The sequence below is a fragment of the Zingiber officinale genome, chromosome 4A (assembly GCF_018446385.1).
Source record: "Zingiber officinale cultivar Zhangliang chromosome 4A, Zo_v1.1, whole genome shotgun sequence".
NCBI classification, from domain to species: Eukaryota; Viridiplantae; Streptophyta; class Magnoliopsida; order Zingiberales; family Zingiberaceae; genus Zingiber; species Zingiber officinale.
In genome coordinates, this window is record NC_055992.1 from 22,882,183 (window position 1) to 22,904,456 (window position 22,274).

The 22,274-nt window shown below is 36.0% G+C and overlaps 2 protein-coding genes across 3 annotated transcripts in view; one reads left to right on the plus strand and one right to left on the minus strand.

Moving 5' to 3' along the window:
• Positions 1 to 17,781, plus strand: part of LOC121969702 (auxin response factor 12-like) — a 35,197-nt gene extending 17,416 nt beyond the window's left edge. For both annotated transcript variants that reach the window (XM_042519931.1, XM_042519932.1), the window contains 4 exons: positions 173 to 1,182; positions 1,255 to 1,445; positions 2,337 to 2,444; positions 17,465 to 17,781. In XM_042519931.1, the coding sequence (XP_042375865.1) occupies positions 173 to 1,182; positions 1,255 to 1,445; positions 2,337 to 2,427 (1,292 nt within the window). In that variant the 3' untranslated portion in view covers positions 2,428 to 2,444; positions 17,465 to 17,781. The remainder of the gene's footprint in view (positions 1 to 172; positions 1,183 to 1,254; positions 1,446 to 2,336; positions 2,445 to 17,464) is intronic.
• A 639-nt stretch (positions 17,782 to 18,420) lies between these two features.
• Positions 18,421 to 18,945, minus strand: LOC121973206 (defensin Ec-AMP-D2-like). Its single transcript, XM_042524772.1, has 2 exons — positions 18,858 to 18,945; positions 18,421 to 18,753 (listed from the first exon to the last, which is right to left on the minus strand). The coding sequence occupies exons 1-2, from the start codon at positions 18,919 to 18,921 to the stop codon at positions 18,584 to 18,586; spliced, it is 234 nt and encodes a 77-aa protein (XP_042380706.1). The 5' UTR covers positions 18,922 to 18,945; the 3' UTR covers positions 18,421 to 18,583.
• Positions 18,946 to 22,274: the final 3,329 nt, after the last annotated feature.

The window sequence follows — 22,274 nt, forward strand, 5'->3', positions numbered from 1 at the left end:
GCACTAATCTTTCTCAAATGGCAAGTATTTAACAGTGTGCTGAATACTAGATGATATCCATGTTTTAGCGACTGATCATAGAAAATAGTGTGCATTATCAGTAAATTTGACAGTGCATCAAAAATTAGACATTTTGGTAAATTAAGCACTTATGCATTTTCATTACATTTAGAGACCAAACAAGATGAGCTAAATGCTCTTATGTGGACGAGGATTGGGTCTGGAGATCAAGGTTTGCAGTCCTTCAATCCCCAATCACTTGGTATGAGCTCATGGATGCAACAGAGATTTGATCCATTGTTAGTAGGGAGCGACATCAATCAATATCAAGCTATGACTGCTACTGCTTTGGAGGACCTGCGAGGGAATGATGTTCTGAAGCAACAATTGATACAAAATCAACAACCATTTCAATTTATTCAACAGCCCTGCTCAACTAGCCATTTGATGCCTCTTCTAGATTTTCAGCAGGCTCTGCAACAGCATATTATTAGTTCTCAATCTCAACATTTACGGGAGAACCAAGCAAATTCTGGGCCCCACCAGCAGTTGCAACAGTTACATAATGACCAGCAAAAGCCTCAGGCTCAACAAGCACATGCCTATGCAGATACATTTCTAATGCGTAATAATCATGAGCAACAACAGTCTACTTTGCCTTCCCAATTTTATGAAAGGTCAATCTTTCCTGATTCAAACTTAATTTTGTCATCGAATGTTCCGTCAAGTTCTGTACCTGGTGTTGTAGAATCTGCTTATCCTGAAGGAAACAGTGACCTCTCTAACTGTTCCCAACTTGGTCTTTCGATGATTAACCAGCAGAGTCAGCAGCCATTAGTACTGAAACAAACTATGGCTCAGGTGACTCCTTTTGATAGTAAAGTTATGCTTCCTTCATTTGTGGAGAACGATAGTTCATTTGTGGAGAAAAATAATTCTGATGATATTGAAAATTCTCCTAGTACCCATAAACATGCACCATTTGGGCTTAGCAAGGATCCATCCTTCTTCCGTTCTATTGCAGCTCCTAAGTTAACTTTGAATCCAACTGTCAGTGATCCATCTAGCACTGCATTTGTTGCTTCAAATGTTCATAGCTCTCTCTATGGGTATTTGGATGAATCTTCAAACTTACTGCAGAATGCTGGAGAGATTGGTCCACTGGCCCAAACATTTGTTAAGGTAAGAGCTACAATCCAGATGAAGGTTCCACTTCATTAAGTTGGATCCCAAACAATTGCATTCTCCATGCAGGTTTATAAATCAGGATCAGTTGGAAGGTCATTAGACATATCACGGTTCAGCAACTACGATGAACTGCGCATGGAACTGGGTCATATGTTTGGTATTGAGGGTCTATTGGAGGATCCTCGTAGATCAGGCTGGCAGCTTGTATTCATCGACAGGGAGAATGATGTACTTCTCCTTGGAGATGATCCGTGGGAGTAAGAAATTGTTCCAGGCATCTTTAGTAATGTTTAGATTAGAATAAGAAACCACTGCATTTGTTATTGGTTTATATTTTCTGATTCATTTAGAAGTTGGCTAAATTTCATGATTTATTTGTGGTGTTTGCATGCTATACTTATGCTTAAATATTAAGTGATTGCTTTGAAGATTGATTAAAAAGTGCATACTCTATATGTGCTTTGTAAGAATATGCATGCAGAGAGGGATTGTCATAGCATGTGCATTTTTTTCCTGGACCAGGGGAATTCTGTTTTTTTACATCATGACAGATCTTTCTGGAATTATTCTGCTTTCTTTTTCATTGAAAAGAAAGTGGACTGATTGGAGTTTCACATGAACTTTCAATATAGATTCTGGGGACTGATTGTACGTGTAGCACATATTTTTAATGTGGGTGTTCTCAGTAGATAGGATTTGAAAAGCTATGTTGCTCAGAGTATATGAAATATCCAGCATTTGTTTTGGATCTAGCTGGCAAACATATCCTACCAAATCTTGAATTGGAACGAGGGAGATTGAGGTGCCTGACACTTCATACTCTTACCAAGATCTTATCAGGTTGACATGGGTGCATGGTAACCCAAAAGTCTAGAATTTAAATTTATTTGCAGGAAGAAGTAGAGTAATAGATGTCTTGGATGAATGATCGAGAGAAACAGAATTTTGAAGTAGCGCACAGTTTAATGTGAAATAACGCTGAAATTGGTTGACTCAAATGGTACACTTAAATGACTAAGTTTTGATTATGAGCTATTGGATATGCATCAACTGCTTATTCCTTGTAACTAATGAAGTCCACTACAATTTTTTTGTTTAGCTTCTACATGATTTATTGTTTAAATACCTTCATTTGGCTCTAAATGCAGATCATTTGTGAATAATGTTTGGTATATCAAAATACTTTCTCCAGAAGAGGTTCAAATGATGGGAAAACAAGGGATTGAATCCATATGCTGATCCCCTTGCACTTCAAGGTATTTGAAATATATGCAGCCATAGTGATGGCCTTATTTTCCAACTAGTCCCAAATAGAATCCATGGTTAGTATGATTTTAATTTAATTGAATTTTTTTATGTTTATTCCTAGTCAATCTATTTGGTCCAAATCTTACACCATCAGTTTAATATAGGCTTTCATTTCATTGTTCATTCAATGAATCAATAATAGTCTCTCTCTCTCTCTCTCTCTCTCTCTATATATATATATATATATATATATTGTAAGCATACTGTTGCATAAAAATCTTGTTCATGCTGCATCAATTGTAGATGTGTTTGAGAGATTTTAATTATTTTCCAACTTTGATGGATGAGATGGTTTTCAAGAGTTGCCTCCATCAGATATTACATTTTTACCTTTCCCTAATTGGCTGGCTTACCTTATTGATGTGGACTATTGAGGAGTTATAAATTAGAATTCCAGGTTTTAAATTTTTTTACTTTGAGTAAGTCAAGAGAAAATTAGTAAATTTGTATTATTATGATGGGGAATAAGTGATTTGTAGAATAGGACTTTTATTTCCATGTTTAAATAAGTAGGATTATTTCTTTTCAAATTTAATTTAGTTTATTTTTAAGTTTATTTTGGTTGGGGTCTTTGGATGCTAAATCTTTCCTCTATTTTGAGGCATAGACAAAGGCATGCAATGTAGGGTAACATTCATGCCGTGTGACCTTGAGGTCACGGGTTCGAGTCGCGGAAACAACCTCTTATAAATGTAGGGTAAGATTAGGTACAATAAACTCTTTCTTGGGACCCCGTATTGGTGGGAACTTCGTGCACCGGATTCTTTTATTTTTTAGAGACAAAGGCACGCAATATGTGCAATGCAGAGCCACAGTTTCACCTTTTTTGTTTTGGTGCTTTATCAAGTGGTATTAGAGAAGTTTGCCAAACTCCTGGTTCGATATTCATTGTGTCTCTCTAGCCCAATTCATCGTCTTCCGTATTTTCGCACAACTCAAACTTCTACACATTCTGGGTGCCCAAATTGAGCCTCCATACACCTACCATTGCACCGCCCTCAATACAATTTAATCGACTTTCACTTTGTGCATTGACTGTTTCCTAGTAGATGCTGCATGAGTCTGTCCTCCGTGCGAGCCCTTGATAAGTTTACATCCAGCCTTGCTCATCCATTGAAGCATAATGGCAAAACTTGCGCACCATGGGTGAAGGCCTCAGCAGCCTCTACCAGCATTGGCCTCTTCCAACTTCCTCTTGAAGCACCAAATTCATGGAGGATCACAGCTACAATCTATCCTCATCGAGAGCCTAAAACTGTGCTTACTGAGTGCCAAAGCACCACATAGAATGCTCATGTTTCAGCATATCACTTCACTATAGATCCACCTTACATCTGTCAAATCCAGCCACAAGCAATTCATGCAACTTTTGCTTGCACCTAGAACTATCGGGTTCATCACCTCTCACATTGTAGAACAACTGCTTCTAGTTTTGACACTCAGCCTCAATGGCCACCTTCAATTTGCAGAAGATTCACTTGCCCAAAAAGACCTATGAGTTGGCAGATCCATCCTGTTCTTCATTGACATTGCCAGAAGGAAGAAGACCATCTCTTAATCTCCCTTGTTGTCGATGCTAGATTCCAGATCCGCAACCAAGAGCTTAAACCAGGACCTATTTGTTTCCCCATTCACCATTTTTTCCCCTTGTGTGTGCTCCAGTGAGATTCCAACTGGCAACACCTGGGTGAATCAATCTTGAGTGGATCCCATCTATAAAAGAGATTTGAATAAAAAAAATGTTGCAAGTATTTCCCATTATTAATTGAGATATATTGCAAGGTGTCCGGTCTTGCAAGAATTGGAACCAGTTCTAGATTTGAAATCTTAGTGAAGATAAATATCAAGTCCATTCTCTCAGCCATGTGATCAAAATGATGCCTTGTGCTAACCTCTACAAGGGATAGACTCACATCATGATGGTTCAATCATTTTAAAAATTGTTTTTGTTTATTTTATTAGTTATTTTAGATTTTATGCATGAAATTTTTTCTCATAAAACTGCTAGATATCATTATAACGTATTTGCAGAAAGTACCATTATATTTAGTTTCTTGGGCTGCACCTTTACTTTGCATCCCTCGTCTAGTTGTTCATAGAATAGATCCATCATTCAAAAATGAAAATAATATTCTCTTCATCGTGCTCTAGTTTCTTATAATGCATTGTATTAGTATCATTGTTTGTTACTATGCTTAGGTTGTCATAACGAGAGTACACACCATCACTGCTATGTTGTTGAAACAACTGCATATATAGAGAGAGGATAAAGCAGGTCAGAAAGGCCTTAAGGATTTATATGTGACTCAATGAATAGCATAAACTTTCCTCAATGGTCATATTACTTATGAGCCATTTCTTAAATGGAAGTAGATCAATTTTTTTGGAAACAATAATCTATATAGATCTAGGCATAATAAGGTAGGAAATCCCTAATTTTGACTATTCATTAGATATGAATGCATTTCTTGATTGGTTAGTTGAATTGGAAAAGTATTTTGATTATAATACTCTCTAGTGAATGAGCACAAATGATCAATAAAAGAAAATTGGCATAATGTTTAAAATCCAAATTTACTTGGATATTTAGAACTCGAACCCATTGCATATGGTCCCAGATAAAATGTTGACAAATAGAAAAAGTCGGACAGGTATTGCAATATTAGGGAATAGGCTTGGTGGTCCCTTTTATCAGTTCATTAGCGAACTCAGGTTAGAGTTTCTAAGAGAAGTTAGATTAGTTTCATTTATTTCAGTAGATGAGTCCTATTATAAATCTACAACTATTCAATACTATAATCAACACAAATTTTCATAACAAAAAAAAAAAAAAAAAGGATAGTCCGATCCACTAAGTTCCTGTCAATGCGGGGTCTTAGTAAGGGTCTATTGTATGCAGCCTTATCTTGCATAGGGGTGAATATTCGGTTAAAATCAAATTTATTTTTTCGAACTAACTGAATCGACTGAATTTTTAAAAATAACGGAACAAATTGAATTAATCGAATTTTTCTAATTAGGGTATAAAAATTCGGTTTCGGTTTAAAAAATAGGGTATAAAATTCATTTTAGTCTAAAAATTTAGTTTATTCGGTCTACTCGGTTTAATTGAATAAGAAAATTTAAAACCAAACCTGAATCGAATTAATCAATTTTTTAGGAAAAAAAATTGAAATTCTGAATAAACCAAATCGAATTTTAAAATTCTGTTGGTTTGTTTGATTTATTTGAATTTTTGCTCACCCCTAATCTTGGATTGCAAGAGGGTATTTCTAGGCCTCGAATCCGTGACCACCAGGTCATATGATAAAACTTTATCGTTGCGCCAAAGTTTTTCAGATGAGTTTCGGCTTTAAAGAAATAACCGAAAAACATGCAAAATACAAGTTGAAAAAGAAATATCCCAAAGTGAGTTCCAACTTTAAAGAAGCTGCCCAAAGCCTTTAGTTAAAATCTGATTGATCTTTAATTGAGTTACCTCATTTAACTCCAAAAGGGTCTTATGATGGTAGCTCTTTTAAGAGGCATCTTCGCTAACTAAAAGATGACCAATATCATTATCTCACCTAGTGATGCATCTCCTGAGGATAAGGAAGCTTTAATGAGTTGTAAGACTAGACCTTAAAGGTGTCCCTTATGACTTGGAGCTTTTAGGGAATATTCAACATACCAATTCATGACTTAGACTTACAAATAATGACACATTCTAGCTACCTTGAGAAACCAAAAGAGAAAATTCAAAAAAAGGGAAAAAAAGATAAGAACATGAGTTTTTTTTTTTTGACAAACACTAATTATTTTTAGGCTTTTATTGGTATAACCCTTTGTAATCATTTATGAGGGTAAAGTCCATAAAGTTGGTTGTCTTCTCTACTTTTTTCCCATTTCATTCAATGTTTTATTGAGCTTGTGCAAGACACATGTTGATACTCGTAATGAGGAATCATTATTATAAAGTATATGGTGAAGAAATAGATTATACTTCTGCATTCATGAGCTTAAGCAGTCTCACAACAGCTCTTCTAAGAGATTTCTTGTCTATTTTATTGAGCTATATTATGACAAAATTAATTTTAATGTTTATGCACCTAGCTTGCTAACTTAACAATAGTTTAATTTCAAAGTAGAGGATTTGTTATCTCACTAGAAGATGTTCGAGCTTCCATCCTTGCATCACTAGAAGATGTTTTGATGCTTTCAACATCATCTTGGAAGTGTTTTTGCCTCATGATTAGTCATGATTTTTCCTTATTGGAGGAGACAAGACACATTGCAAATAGAAGATTCTCAAGGATCACTAGATAAATTGAGATGCAATTATATTTACTCTTTGGAGGAGATGATTAAAGGAAATGTTGATGCAAAAATTATGTTTTTTGTGTTGGATCGAGACACACGTGAGAGAAGAGGGGGGGGGGGGGGAGCGGTGAATCACTTGGTTTTCAAAAACTCATCTTTTTGGTTTTGAAATCAAAGTATAAGTAGCGGAAAAAGAAAATGAAAATAAAGAACGCAAGAAAAACACGGGCGATTTTACTTTGTTCGGAGTCTTCGGCGACTCCTACTCCAAAACCCAGGTCCCACGGACCTATCGATGGGTAAATCATTATAAACCTCTTCCGATACCTCCGGAAGAGAGAATCGAGTACAGAGAAAGAAGGAACAAGTGCAACACCCTACACTTGTCTTATTGTAAATAACTAAAATTTAATTACAGCTCGATACCCAACACCTTCGAAGATTGCTACCTTTGGCTCGGTGTCGATCAATTCCTCTGCAGTAGTCGGACGCAACAGCGTCGTAGCAGGGTCACAATAGTAGGTCGGAACCTCAATCGGATGCGTAAAAGTTTGTATATCAGTTGTTTTAGAAGCTTTGAGCGAGCAGCCTTAAATAGAGCATGGAGGGCGCCTTCCATGGCCATGGAAGGCGCCTCCAATCAGGCAAGTTTGATCCCGAACAGCCCGACACTTATCCGTTGCGACGTTAAAATTTTATTCTGTGGAAGGCGCCTTCCATAGTCGTGGAAGGTGTCTATGAACAGTACGAAGGCGCCTTTACTGCTTGAAGGTGCCTTCAGACACTGTTCATCCGAAGATAATTTTCTTTCTTTTTTACCCTGCAAAACAATGCTAGTCCAAAAATACCATGTAAAACAAGTATTAGGACAATTTAATAATAATACAGAGTAGTAATTAGTTCATATCCTTCCAGGACTAGGAACTAGTCAAGGTCTCAGCTTAGGGATCCTAAATGGACCTAAACTGAACCGACGCTTACTGTCCCTTTAACCGGGACATGTCCTCACTTGGTCACTCTCCTCCTGTGGCTTATCTTAACTTACTAGTTTTCCAAACATCCAGTCAGTCCGTTGACCTGTCTGGACTTCGTGCCAGCTATCTGGTCGGTCCGTCGACCTAGCTGGATTTCGTACCACTATCCGATCGGCTCGTCGACCTAGTTGGATTTCCTGCACACTTAATCAAGTGGTTAGATCACAACAAAGCCTAACTTAACTTGTCATTAATTAAAAACTCGAGTTAGACCGTTAGTGCAAACCGCACCAATAATCTCTCCCTTTTTAATGCAATGATAACTTGGGTTAAGTTAGGGGAAAAAATGCAATGATAAATAGACACATGATATGGTTTAAGTTTTTGGGATTTCGATTTGTTTCAACTTAACCCATTAACTCTCCCCTTTTGGTATTCATCAACAAAACCATGAATAGACAAAAAATTTGCAAGAGAAAGTAAGAAACGTTTTTACGATAATTCTCAGGATTTCTTTTGAGGGAGGAAAGAAAAAAATGTATATACATAAAAACTTGTTTAAAACATATATTTTACAAAAAAATATGTTTAAAGATGGTTTTGAAACCACTTAGCTTTTCAAAAACAACTTATTAAAAATTTCATAGTTAAAAAAATAAGTTTTGAAAAGAACTTTTTCAAAAAAAATTTCAAAGTGTTTTCAAGACATCTTATAAAGTAGATTTTAAAGATTTTTTTTTTAAAACACTGTATATTAGTATTTTCACAAGAGAAATAAAGTTAAAATACTTTTAAAGCTACTAATTTTAGAAACTTTAATTTTTTCAAAAAAAAAAAATAGAAAATGTTGAGTTCTCAAAAAAATTTTTAAGGTTAAAGTTCTCCAAGATAAAAGTAAAAATACTAAATGTTGCAACATTAAAAATTGTTTTAAATTAGTTTGGAGAAAGTTAAACAGCTTTTAAAATAATTTTTCAAGACATGTAATAATTTTAAAAATGGATTTTTGAAAAAGTAAAACGGAATGTTTTCAAAGTTTTGTGGACTTATTTATCCTCGCATGAACCTGAGAGTACTTTAAAATAATATAATTAACTATAAATTGTCCGTAACTGTCCAACCGTTGGTTACTAACTAACTATTAGAGGATAACAGTGTTCATTTGGTTAGTTAGGTTAAGTCTTTTTATCCTGTTAGTATTTGACTAACCTGGATTACTTAACCCAATTACTATAAATTTTAGGGGTGTCAATTCGGGTGGGTCGGGTTGAGTTTTTTTTTTTTTTTTTTTAACCCAACCCGCTCCCGAACCCGACCCATATAACCCGAAAATCCGATTCAAAACGACTTTTTTGGGCTATTTTCCCTATAATTCTTCACTTTTATCTCAATATTCCATCATTATCATACAAACATGATATTAATATACATAAAAACATCTAAATTTTTAAAATAAAATTTGATTTAACTCTAAAAAAACCCACAAAACCCTATATTTAAGCCAACCCCCCGAACCCGAAAATGCCCAACCCGAACCCGATTTTTTTCGGGTCGACTCGGGTTGGGTCGTCGGGTCGGGTTCATTTTTGACACCCCTAATAAATTTGGTATTTAACGTCTAGACTTATATTGATGCACTGATATAAACATCTTAAGTCCAGGCAAGCTGTCTATGCATCTCACTCATTTCTAAGTTTGGAATACACAAACAAGGTAGCCTTAATGTGTTGGTGAGATGCTCAAGTCCTAAATCTATAGAAGCATGTTTTCTATGGGTTCGATCCAAACTAAGGCTAAAATTGATTTTGAAAATTTTAAAAATAAGGGAATTTTGAGAAAAGTACATAAAAAATTTTGCCATAGAATTTGGAAATGTTGAAAATAATATTGAAAATATTGGTCCTAGTCTATTAAACACATTCCTAACTGACATCGTAAGTTGCTAAATTCACTTTCAGGAGGGGTTTGGTGAATATGTCCGCTAAGTTTGACTTGGACTCAATGTAATTGAGTTCAATGTCACTTTTAGTGACATGATCTCTGATAAAATGATGTTTAATTTCAATGTGTTTGGTTCTTGAATGATGCACAGGATTTTTTATCAAATTAATTGAGCTAACATTATCAATTAGTACTTTTGTTTTTGTAAAGTTTAAATTAAAATCTTTTAGAGTGTGAATCTATAACAATTGTACAACGCATTCTCTTATTGCTATATATTCTGCCTTAGTAGTAGATAAGGCAACACAATGTTGCTTTCTACTAAACCAACTGACAAGTGATGACATCCACTACTTGTATTTTTACGGTCTAGTTTACAGTCAGCATAGTCTGAGTCAGAGTAACCTAGAAGTTCAAACTTGGTTGTTCTAGGATACCAAATTTTTACATTTGAAGTTTCTTTTAGATATCTGAAAATTCTTTTTACATTAGTTAAGTGAGATTTTTTAGCACAGGTTTGGTATCTAGCACACATACTAACGGTAAATAAAATGTCAGGTCGACTTGCAGTCAAGTATAGAAGGCTACCTACGACACTTCTATAATATTTTAGGTCAACTGGTTTTCCATTTGAGTCATTATCTAAGATTGTGTTAGTTGCCATTGGAGTTTTTAATTCTTTGGTGTTTTCCATTTCAAATTTTTTTAAATAATTCCTTAATATATTTTTGTTGGTAGACATAATTTCCTTCATTAGTTTATTTAATTCGTAGACCTAAAAGGTAAGTTAGTTTACCTACTAAGCTTATTTCAAATTCTTGTTCCATTAAGATTATGAATTCTTGTAAGAATTCTGAATTAGTTGAACCAAAGATTAATTATGTCGTCTACATATAATTGGGCTATAAATATATCTTGTTTGATTGATTTTATAAATAAGGTTGGGTCAATTTGTCCTTAACTGAACCTTTTGGAAATTAGGTAGGAGGTTAATCGTTCATATTAGGCTCTAGGTGTTTATTTAAGACTATACAAGGCCTTTTTAAGCTTAAAGATAGAAGGATGATCTAGACTCTCAAATTCAGGTGGTTGACCTACATATACTTTTTCTTTTATTAGCCCATTTAAAAAGGCGGATTTAACATTCATTTGATAAAATTTAAATCCTTTATGGGTTGCATGGCTAAGTAGCATTCTAATAGATTCAAGTCTAGTTACTGGGGCATATGTTTCATCATAGTCAAACCCCTCGACTTGACTAAACCCTTTAGCCTAGTCTTATTTTTAATAATTTCTCCATTTTCACTTAGTTTATTTCTGAAAATCCATTTTGTTTCTATTACCTTTTTATTGTTAGGTGGTGGTACTAAGTCCCAGACTTCGTTTCTTTCAAATTGGACTAGTTCTTCCTGCATGGCTATGATCCAGTCTGGGTCAAGTAAGGATTCTTCTATCGTTTTGGGTTTAATTTTTGAGATCAAGGATATTTGATTTAAATTTCTAAAGGATGACCTAGTCTAAACTCTTAGGTCTGGGTCACCAATTATTTGGTCAATTGGATGATTTGGCTTTACTCTTATGGTTCTAGTAGGTTCATTCAGTTGAAGTTGATCTTCTTCTTCGTGACTTAGGTTTTCACTTGCTCCCCTTTGACTAGTGGTACCTTGAACAAATTTGATTGTTTGATTCTGGGGTTGTTCTAGGTTTTGGTTGGACTCTTCAAATTTTATATTTGAGGTTTTTTTACTTCTTAGTGTAACTTTGTTATATACCCTGTAACCTCTACTGTTTAGTGAGTAGCCTATAAAGATTCCATTCTCTATTTTTGAGGTAAATTTTCCTAAGTATTCTCTTATATTTAGTATATAGACTGACATCCAAATACTTTAAAGTATTTAATATTAGGTTATTTATTATAATAGAGTTCAAATGATGTTTTATTATGAGTTTTGTTTATAGTGGTCCTGTTTTGTACATAGTAGGTTGTGCTAATAGTTTCTACCCAAAAATATTTTGATAGGTATATACTCATTTAGCATTGTCTTAGAGAGTTCAAGTAGAATTCTATTCTTTTTTTCTACTATTCCATTTTATTAGGGTGTCTTAGGACATGAATATTTGTGATGATAATCATTTTCAAGGCAGAATTGATTAAAGTTGTGATTTCTAAATTCGTCTCCGTTGTCACTTCTGATTCTTTTAATTTTTTGGCCTCTTTCATTTTCAATTTGTTTGCAAAAATTACTAAAGTTTTCAAATGTTTCATCCTTATTTTTTAAGAATTTCACCCAGGTAAATCTAGAGTAATCATCTATTATTATTAGGCAATATAGACTTCCATTTATTGATTTGATCCCATGGAAGTCAAATAGGTCTAAGTACAATAGTTCTAGTATTGAATTTGTTTGAAGTTGATTAGTTGATTTGTGAGTATATTTTGTTTGTTTTCCTTGTTGATAGACATTATAAATTGTTGAGTCTAAGTTAGGTAATTTTGGTAAGCCTCTAACTAATCCATTTAATTTACTTAAATTTCTAAAGTTTGTGTGTGATATTCTTCTATGTCATAATCAAGTTTCTTCTTTTTGTGTTAAATAACACTTAAGTGAGGAAGTGGTTAGGTTAATTGTATAGACACTGTCTTTTCTAAATCCTTTTAGACTTATAGAAGGTAACTAAGTGCTTAATTAGACATTCAGAGGATAAGAACCTAACCTTATATCCAGAATCACACAATTAACTAATGCTAAGAAGGTTGTATTTGAGATTTTCAACAAGTAATACTTTCTTAACAATAAAATTAGTTTTAAGTTCAATATCTATCTCAATTACCTTGAGTTTGTCATTGTTTCAAAGGCAACTGTTCCTAAGCTTTTATATGTTAATTGAGTGAACTTGGTGTGATCCCCTGTCATGTGTTTGGAGCAACCACTGTCCAATATCTACTTGGTTTCCTACAATAGGTAGGAGTTAATATCAATTTAGATTTGAGCTTATTTTTAATTTTTAATTTTTAATTTTTGTTTTAATTTTAAGTTTAATTTTAAATTTTTAGTTTAAGTTTAATTTTTAATTTAAGTTTAACTTTAAATTTTAAATTTTTTATTTTAATTGATAAATTATCATTTTGATTTTTAATTTTAAGTTCTTTAGTCATCTCACCCGATCTATATTTTCAATCAGGGAATCCTATGATTTTGTGAGATGAATTAAGTTTAATTTTAGGGTTAGGTTTAATTTTGTTTTAGATTCAAGTTTAGCTTTGGGCTCAATAAATAGACATTCTTTGGATAAACTTTTAGGCTATGGTGAGTCATTTGGACATCATTAGAGTAACTATGCCTTCGAGGTTTTCTAAATAGTCTTATCCACTGAATTTAATTTAAAATCTTGGTCTAACTAGTTAAGATTCGTAAGGGGTAGCTTCAGTTAGTTCCACTAAGTCAAATGTACCAGGTTGAAGCTATATCTTCCTAGACATGCATAACATAGTTTTCTTAACCTACTATCATCTAAAACTTCACTAGTATTTTTGTCAAGTTAAATTGTTGCCCTTATTTTAATTAGTCCTAATTACTGGATAAGTTATTATTTTGGAGGTGCCAACTAATTTGAAGTCTCCCCTGAATTATTGAATATTTTATGTTTTGGGTTTATGTGGATTACTTTTATAGTATACTTGATTATAATTTTTGTTTATATTGTATTTATTTAAGTTAAGTTTAAATAACTTAAGGTTTTTTTTTTGTATTTATTTTTGAAGATTTGACTTTAGAGTTTAAGGGAGAGTTTTTGATTTATATAATAATTTTTATCTTTATATATGTAATATTGATTGAGTCTTACTTGCGTGGTTAGATACGTTTTCGGAACTCAAGCTTTACTTTGATTTTCATAAGTAGTTAATTTCCTATTTAAGCATGTAATGATTTTAAAGAATTTTTTATTTAAACTAAAGTATATTTCAACGGAACCTTTGGAAACGAGTACGGATTCGTAGCTCAACTCGCGCTCAGATCTGTCTTTCGATTCACTTTCCGATTCTGGTCCGTATGCCATCAGTGCGAGGTAGTTGGAATGCTTCATTTCTTCGCTATCTGAATCTTCCTTTGACGATTCGTCCCATGTTGCTTTAAGAGCCTTCTTCTTTTTCAGATTCGGACAGTCGGTCTTGTAGTGCCCCTTCTTGTTGCATCCGAAGCAGGTCACATTCTTGTTGTTGGAGTTGGAGGTGGAGTTGATCTTTTTGCAGGTTCTCCTGGTGAATATTTTTCTTATCAAGTTCACTAGGTGTTCTTCATCATCTGAGTCTGGGTCAGACTCGACTTCAGGTTCTGGTTTGGATTTGGACATGTCTTTTGATGACCCTGCAATAAGAGCAAGACCTTTCTTGGATTTGACGTTAGTCTATTCGTGCAGTTCTAGTTCACAGAATAATTCATCTAGTTTTAACTTTGACAAGTTTCTCGAAATCTTATAGGCATCGACGATGGATGCTCACTGTGCGTTTCGAGGAAATGCGTTTATGGCATACCTTATCAGATCCCGATTCTCTAATTGGTGGTCAATTGTGTGGAGTTCGTTGAGGATGCTCTTTATCCTTCTTGCGTGCAGCTGATTGACAGTCTCACCTTCCTGCATTTTGACATTAAACAATTTATTTAAAAATTAATCTCTCTTTGTTACCTTAGTGTCGTTGGTTCCCTCGTGCAGTTCTATGAGCTTGTTCCAAAATTCCTTTGCGTTTTCGTGTGGATCAACGCGGTTCAGCTCTTTTTTCGTTAGCCCGCACTGCATTGTGTTGAGAGCTTTGAAGTCGATCTATGTCTTTTTCTTCATTTTCGGATTCTAATGTTCCGGGTCATTGGAATTTCGGCGTTGTCGACGGGAGCTTTGTAGCCTCTGGTGATGCTAAACCACTGGTCGAAGTTGGTCTTCAGGTACACCTCCATCCGCTTCTTCCAGTAAGGGAAGTCGTCACCGTTGAATAGGGGAGGATGAACGGTGTTGTACCCTTCAAATTGTGTCATTTTATAGCTATAGAAAGAAAAACTAAAACGAGGTACGAAGACTTGGTCTTGGATTAGCAGTGTTTGAGATAAATAAAATGTAGAAAAATTTAAGAGGTGTTGCACCAATCTCAAATTAAAATCGAACGAAAATAATTATCTGAATAGGTAAAGTTTTATCAATTCAGATAGAACAAAAAAAATGGCAATTCCCCCGGTTTGATTTGTGGTTGCACCAAATCAGAGCAAGACCTGTTCTGATATCACTTGTTGGATCGAGACACACGTGAGAAGGGAGGGGTGAATCACGTGGTTTTCAAAAACTCGTCTTTTTTGTTTTGAAATCAAAGTATAAGCAGCGGAAAAAGAAAATGAAAATAAAGAAAAACATGGGCAGTTTTACTTGGTTCGGAGCTTTCGGCGACTCCTATTCCAAGACCTAGGTCCCGCGGACCTATCGATGGGTAAATCACTATAAACTTCTTCTAGTACCTCTAGAAGAGAGAATCGGGTACAGAGAAAGAAGGAACAAGTGCAACACCCTACACTTGTCCTATTGTAAATAATTAAAACTTAATTACAGCTCGTTACCCAACACCTTTGAAGATTGCTAGCTTTGGCTCGGTGTCGGTCAGTTCCTCTGCAGTAGTCGGGCACAACAACGTCGTAGCAGGGTCACAGCAGTAGGCCGGAACCTCAATCGGATGCGTAGAAGCTTGTATATCAGTTGTTTTAGAAGCTTTGAGCGAGCAACCTTAAATAGAGCATGGAGGGCGCCTTCCATAGCCATGGAAGGTGCCTCCAATGAGGCAAGTTTGATCCCGAACAGCCTTGCACTTATCCGTTGCGACGCTAAAATTTTATCCTATGGAAGACGCCTTCCATAGCTATGGAAGACGCCTTCCATAGCTATGGAAGACGCCTTCTATGAACAGTAAGAAGACGCGTTCACTGCTTGAAGGCGCCTTCGGTCACTGTTCATCCGAAGGTAATTTTCTTCTTTTTGCCATATAAAACAATGCTAGTCCGAAATACCCTGCAAAACAAGTAGTAGGACAATTTAATAATAATACAGAGTAGTAATTAGTTCCTGTCCTTCCAAGACCAAGAACTAGTCAACGTCTCAGCTTAGGGATCCCAAATGGATCTAAACTGGACTGACACCTACTGTCCCTTCAACCGGGACGCGTCCTCAGTTGGTCACTCTCTTCCAGTGACTTACCTTAACTTATCAGTTTTCCAAACATCCAGTCATTCCGTCGACCTGTCTGGATTTTGTGCCAGCTATCCGGTCGACCCGTCGACTTAGCTGGATTTCCTGCACACTTAATCAAGTGGTTAGATTACAACAAAGTCTAACTTAATTTATTTGTCATTCATCAAAATTCGAGTTAGACTGTTAGTGCAAACTAGACTAACACCAACACTTTGAACATCAAAATTCAAATGTTGTTACTACCATTTCTAACTCATTCAAAAGGATGCCTGAATTACAAATTGAAGATTCTACCAGCTCCTTTGGAATTGAATTGTGAATGTTGTGAATTACTTAGGAAGTTTTTAATTTGGTAGTTTCAAATTAGAAAGTTTAAATTTTACAAGGTGTAAGATTTTACTCTTGAGAATAGGTAAATTTGTATTGTTATTTTAGGGAATAAGTTATTTAGAAAATAGGTTATTTGTTTACAAGTTTGAATAAGTACTTTAGGTAGCATTATTCCTTTTCATGCTTGTTTTGGTCATTCTGAAGTTTATTTTGATTTAGGCTTTTTAATATTATGAATTTAATAAAATTTAGGTGGTTCTGCAATCTTTCCTTTGATGAGAGATGTCAGTGGAGGCACGCAATAAACGAGATGCCAATGGAGGCACATGGCTTTATCTTCTGTCCTGGTGCTGCATTACTTACTATGAACTTTGTAGATCTTAGGACAATTCCCTTTAGGAATTTAAGAAATTGTGACGAGTAGTGGAGGATAGGAATGAAATGATAGTGGAACTACAATTAGGAAATATTTCTATTATGAGTTCATTTGTGTGATCAACCATAGAAATATTGATTCTATTTAAATTGAATTCATGGGGAATGTATTATTTTTCAATTCAAATTCATAGGGTGGAATGGGGTGGCTATCTGCCCACCATAATTTTTTCCTTTGTAACACATTCATTACTTGTAGGATCCATCATTTTTTAGGGAATCAACGCGGTGTTAGTAGCCTCTTTTACTCGTGGTATGTGAACTTCATGACATGCAAGTGATGCATCATGTTACTAGAGAAACATGGAGAAGACCACAAGAAGTTATCATTTGAATGAACTACATCTCAAGTTGTATCGGTTTGTCAACTATGTGGGTTTTGTTTGTTTCAGGACACCCTCACCCTCAGATAAGAGAATTGATAAAGCATTGTTAGACTCAACTACCGTCCTGAATCATCTAAACTTATAAAGTTACTTTATTAGCTCATAGCTTATCATGTGGGAGTAAATTAGGATATCTTCTTTAAACTTATAAAGCTTCTTTATCAACTTAAACTCATTATGTCAAATTAAATTAGGCGTTGCAGATTGAATCTCATTTCTGGTGCTCAGTGTGAAATTTGTTTGATCAATTAGAACATGAGCTGTTTTTGGGTTGTTCTTGAGAAATTACGTATGCCTTATCAGTTACTTTTCCTTTGAAGAAGATGCCTTTTTATGTCAATTTTTACTAAATTAACTTTCCATCTTTCTCTTATACAGATTTCGAGGTTGTGCTCCTGTGATGATTGATCGTATGCAACAAGATAATTAGGACGTCCCATAGCATTCCAAAGATCAACCATCGGTTTACTCTGTTCTACTAGTTGTATTTGGCAAGTACTTGTCAGCTCAAAACTTGTTATTACGATGATGATATGAAGTTTGAGCTTTGCTGTGTGTTGTATTTTCCAGAAGCACAAATCTCCTTAAAATATATTGTCGTAAACACTGATAATTACTAGATTGCTGTTTGCAGATTAAGATGTTATTACTGTTTGCTGAAGAATTTTTAAAGTATTGAGCATAAACGTGGTGGATTTTATGGGGTTAGCTGTTCTTGATGTTTATGTTTAGGGTGGAATTCTTATTGAATATATTTTCTTCAAAGGCAAAGTGCTAATAGTAAGTCTGTGATTCATGCAATGAATTGATATTTATAGTGAATAGAATATTTACTTGTATGGAATCTGAGTTGGGGAATGAAATAAAAACATGTATTTTTGAATTTGATTTAGAATATAAAATAGATGGAAACTTTTCATAGTTGCGTTAACTTTGTTGTAATATTATAAATAGTATGCAAGGATCCGCTCGAACTAAAATTATGGTTCACTTAGTGTATCCATTTTGTGTCATTTGTTTGGCGTATCTATGTCTCTCAACCAGTCAGTTCCTTTGGTTTGCTAGGCTCAGCTATTTTGGCCTTCTGGTATATGCACTTTCTTTTTTGGCACTATAAGTTTGTTTAGCCTAATGTACCTAGTCTGAGTAGGCTACTTAGTTCAACTAGGTCAGGTCTCTCGAGGACTCGACCTTCGTCTAATTTGTCGAGTTTGTTCGTCTCATTTTGTTTGCCTAGCTTAATCTATTTTGATCCATTGGGCTTGTTTTGACTTTGACAGTTCAAAAATGTATTTTTTTAACTAATTAAATTTATGAGTTTTGCACATGGAGTGTTATTGTTATTCAACTCAATTCATCATCAAGTTATAGAAAATGGACATAGATAAACCACAGGCCTAGGACAAACTCAGTGTATCAACCCAGATTGTTTCACAAAATGACCAGAAAACAAGTGGCAAAACACAACCTAACCACCTCCTCCATGATAGTCCTCAACTAACAATGCTTGGTGCATAAACACCGGCGGCGGAAGCCCTGGCAATGCCCTCCATAGAAGCCTTCAGTCTTGCAAACATTGGCACAGTTGCTGGCCCTGATGCAGAGCCCCTTAAACTTATGGCTCGCCGATTCGCATATCCTCGCCTCTACCTCTTTGATCCCAATTCCTTCCACACAGAGAAAAAATGTATACTTAGTACATAAGCACTTTATTCTTACTCAACAAGTTTCAAATATGAAGATATATAATTGAATCAGTAGAGAAAATAACCAGAGGAGGTCAGAAGCAGAAAGAGTAGGAGAATGGCTGGAAGAAGTCTCCTGGAACCCTCCATGGCTGATCACAGGGAAGTTGAGTGAAACTGAAATAAGTGGTTCTTCCTTATATAGGGTAGAGGTTTAACAGGGTATTTGAGACATTTTAGTTGGGAATGTCACCCGTTTTCTAAAAGGTCCACTAGTGCATTATCATATGGACACTAGATATGATTCATTGTTGCTGTTCTCACTAGTTTTATGGTCTGGGATTCTGGCCTTTGTTGAAAAGCACTCATAAACATGTGTCCATAAAATAGAGTGGAAAGATAAGATAGTGTAGAAAAACAATCCTGACAAAAGTAAAAAAAATTAAAGGCGAATAAATGTATGTGCCGACTTTAGACCATCATCAAGAGAGTGGCCACTAGAACTCTCCCCTCTGGAAATGAAGGTTCAAGAGAACTTACAGATGATCAAAGTTTGCACAACATGATCAGGTTTATGGAGCACCTTAAACTCACTTTTTCTTTCATATTAAGTGAAATTGTTAAAAATCGAAAAAGTAAGTGAGGAGCTGGCATTATTTAGTGTTTCGACCATTGGCTTCTGTTATCCATCTTTTTCCAAAGCCTACTCGACTCAAGTGGGTGGATGACAAAAGCAGCTGGCACAACGAAGAGTATCCACAACTTTTAAAAAATACTTCATAAAGATGAGAGAAATCTCAAATGCAGTATTATACTACTGCCTACCTTGGTCCATTCCAAAAATAAAAAATAAAAATAATCTCAATTAGTCTTATTGATTATCTCTAGTGATCGGTCCAGTTTTATGGAATTTTCCTACCGGTCATTAGGATAAATCAAGAAGCGCACGCAGCAGTCAGCCCAGAAGTCCAACATTCTTTGGTTACGCCCCTCATTTGGAGGAAAAATTCTTGTAAATACGTCGTAGTTGGGGTTCGAACCGCGGATGCTTGGGTGACAACATGAATATCTTACCACGACACCATGATCCGAGGACTACCTTGGTCCATTCAAGGTGGCAAAAGGCGAATACGCTCGCCCCCAGTGCCCCCGAACCTTGGTCCATTCAAGATCTTAGAGATGTAGAGGCAATTATCGAAGTGTTATTGTTAGACTCAGTCCAAAAAATCCATGCTCTTGTAACTTGTTAAGTTTGCTCACTGATTTGTTTTCATGGACATTGCTCATACCAGTCTGCAATATTGTGCTAATGTCTGCAGGATTCCACCCCTTGTCAGCTGTGATTTCCAATATAGATTCAATAAAAATGTCATTACAATATGCAGCTAGCCAATTAATTAACAGATAAATTATCTGCTATTTTCATTCCAGCACATGGACAACAAGAACTTTTTCTTCAGACTTAGCTCTTCAAATCCATAACAAGTATTTGGTCTTTCCACCTTGAGAGCACGGATTTCACATTTACATTTTGAGCTTCTGAATATTATATCACATCTGGAAGTCTAATTTGTGTAAATCCAAGTTTGAATAATAGAATTATCCCCTCTTGCAGATCTTCAATCACTTTTGGACCTTTGCTAATAGTGAATCCCAACATTTTGTTCTTTGGTTTGCCAAAGCCTAGCTAAAGGCTCAAGTATTTGATTGTTTGAAGATCCGCAAGTGGGAATTCGAAGAGTTGTGCTAACTATCACCATTCTCTTTATCTTTGCCTCCTAGGAGAATGAAAACTTTGAAAGGTTACGTTGATTCTAAGTTCGTTGTAATGCGAAAAGGCAGCCAATATGATCTTTTAGTTGCGAACGGAGTCCTAATTTGCTCATGGTAAGAGGATAGTGCTATCCACAAATTAATGGATTTGAAAATCTTGATGCATACACTTCTTTGTGACCGCTCAATCAGCTCTAAAATTTGATGCAAATATCAGTTAATAAAATGGATAAGCAAGGAGACAATGAGTTACCACAACCTCTTCTTGCATCGAAGCCATTGCCCCCTCTTGATTATTAGCCAAGACAACTCCTTTTGTTATGAAAAGATTGAGGGTAGATCGATTACTACAATTTCTACTCCTTTTTTTGTTAGTATTTTTTGTTGAACTAGTTCAAGAATTTCATGGCACAGAAGAAAATAACCTATAATAATTTGATTTGCGCTCCTCGACAATAGATCTAAATTCCATAGCCCTACACGAACCTTCCACTTTATGGATCAAAGTCCAATAGAAGTGATTCAAATCACTCATCAGTGATGGTTCCTTATAGAAGTATCAAATAAGGAGAGTACATCTTACCCCAATACATTCCACATTGAGAATTAAAATTCAACATTAAAAGTGTTGGGGCTTGGGCTTATATCTTTGATCCGGTGGTAAGGTGGGCCCGCCCGACAGAAGGTCAAGGTGGTCAGCGCCCCGGGAGTTTGTCCGATCGGGTGACCCATCTGCTAGATCGGTGCGGGGGATACCCGACCCAACACTACGACAACTCGGTTAGATACCGAGCTTCCGACGCTCAAAAGACTCAAGTATGGAGGAACGAGGCCGAGCGACCGTCCCGCTTGGGCGAACAGTGGACACATCCCCAACCAAGTAGGCATGGCTCCCTCGTTCGACAGGATGGAGCCAAGATAGCAGATCATTGGCCGAGCGGACATCCCGCTCGGCCCGGTCGCGATATCAACCGGACGACAGACCGCCGAGCGGCTCCCCTGCTCGACCCAGTAATAGACAAAAGGAGTAGCTGGTGATATCCTTTTGGGAACTCGCGCTACTGGCAGACGGCGTGATTGGCGGGCGGCATGGTCAGGCGGAGGATCGTACAGTAGAAGCTTCCGTTGTCAGAGATATGCTTGGGCTATTAAGGTATAGTGTCAGGAACGCTTTACTGACACGTCCTTTTACGGTAAGCTTTGAGAAGTGTGCACGCACGCTCCCGGGGGCCCTATATAAGGAGCCCCAGAGCTTTATTGGAGGTAAGTTCACTACTGTAGCTACAGTTACGCTGCTACTCTTTTTTCTTCTCTACTTCATTCGCTTGCCGCCGGTGACTGACTTGAGCGTCGGAGGGGCATCGCCGGGAAACCCCTCCCTGGCTCCGCACTAACAATTTGTGGTTGCAGGCTTAGCTCATTGGAGGTCCATGTCATCTTCAGTGTACATCCAGTCAACGTGAGCGCCATCTCCCTAGCGCCCGTCGACGCGATTCTCGGATAGGATCAATCTTTTTCCCCATTCCTTTGATTGCTACACAAACTCAAATATATAGAAATGTTGTAATATCAAGAAACCTTCAAGCTCATTTGACAGGTATAAAGAAGAATTTTCTCTTATTCAGTTCTTATAAGTTTTCCCCATGGCTGTTTCTAAAAGTGACATGAAGTTAATTTTATCTTCTCCTACCATTTTCAATTGAATGGAAGTATTTTGTGTGATCTTCGTA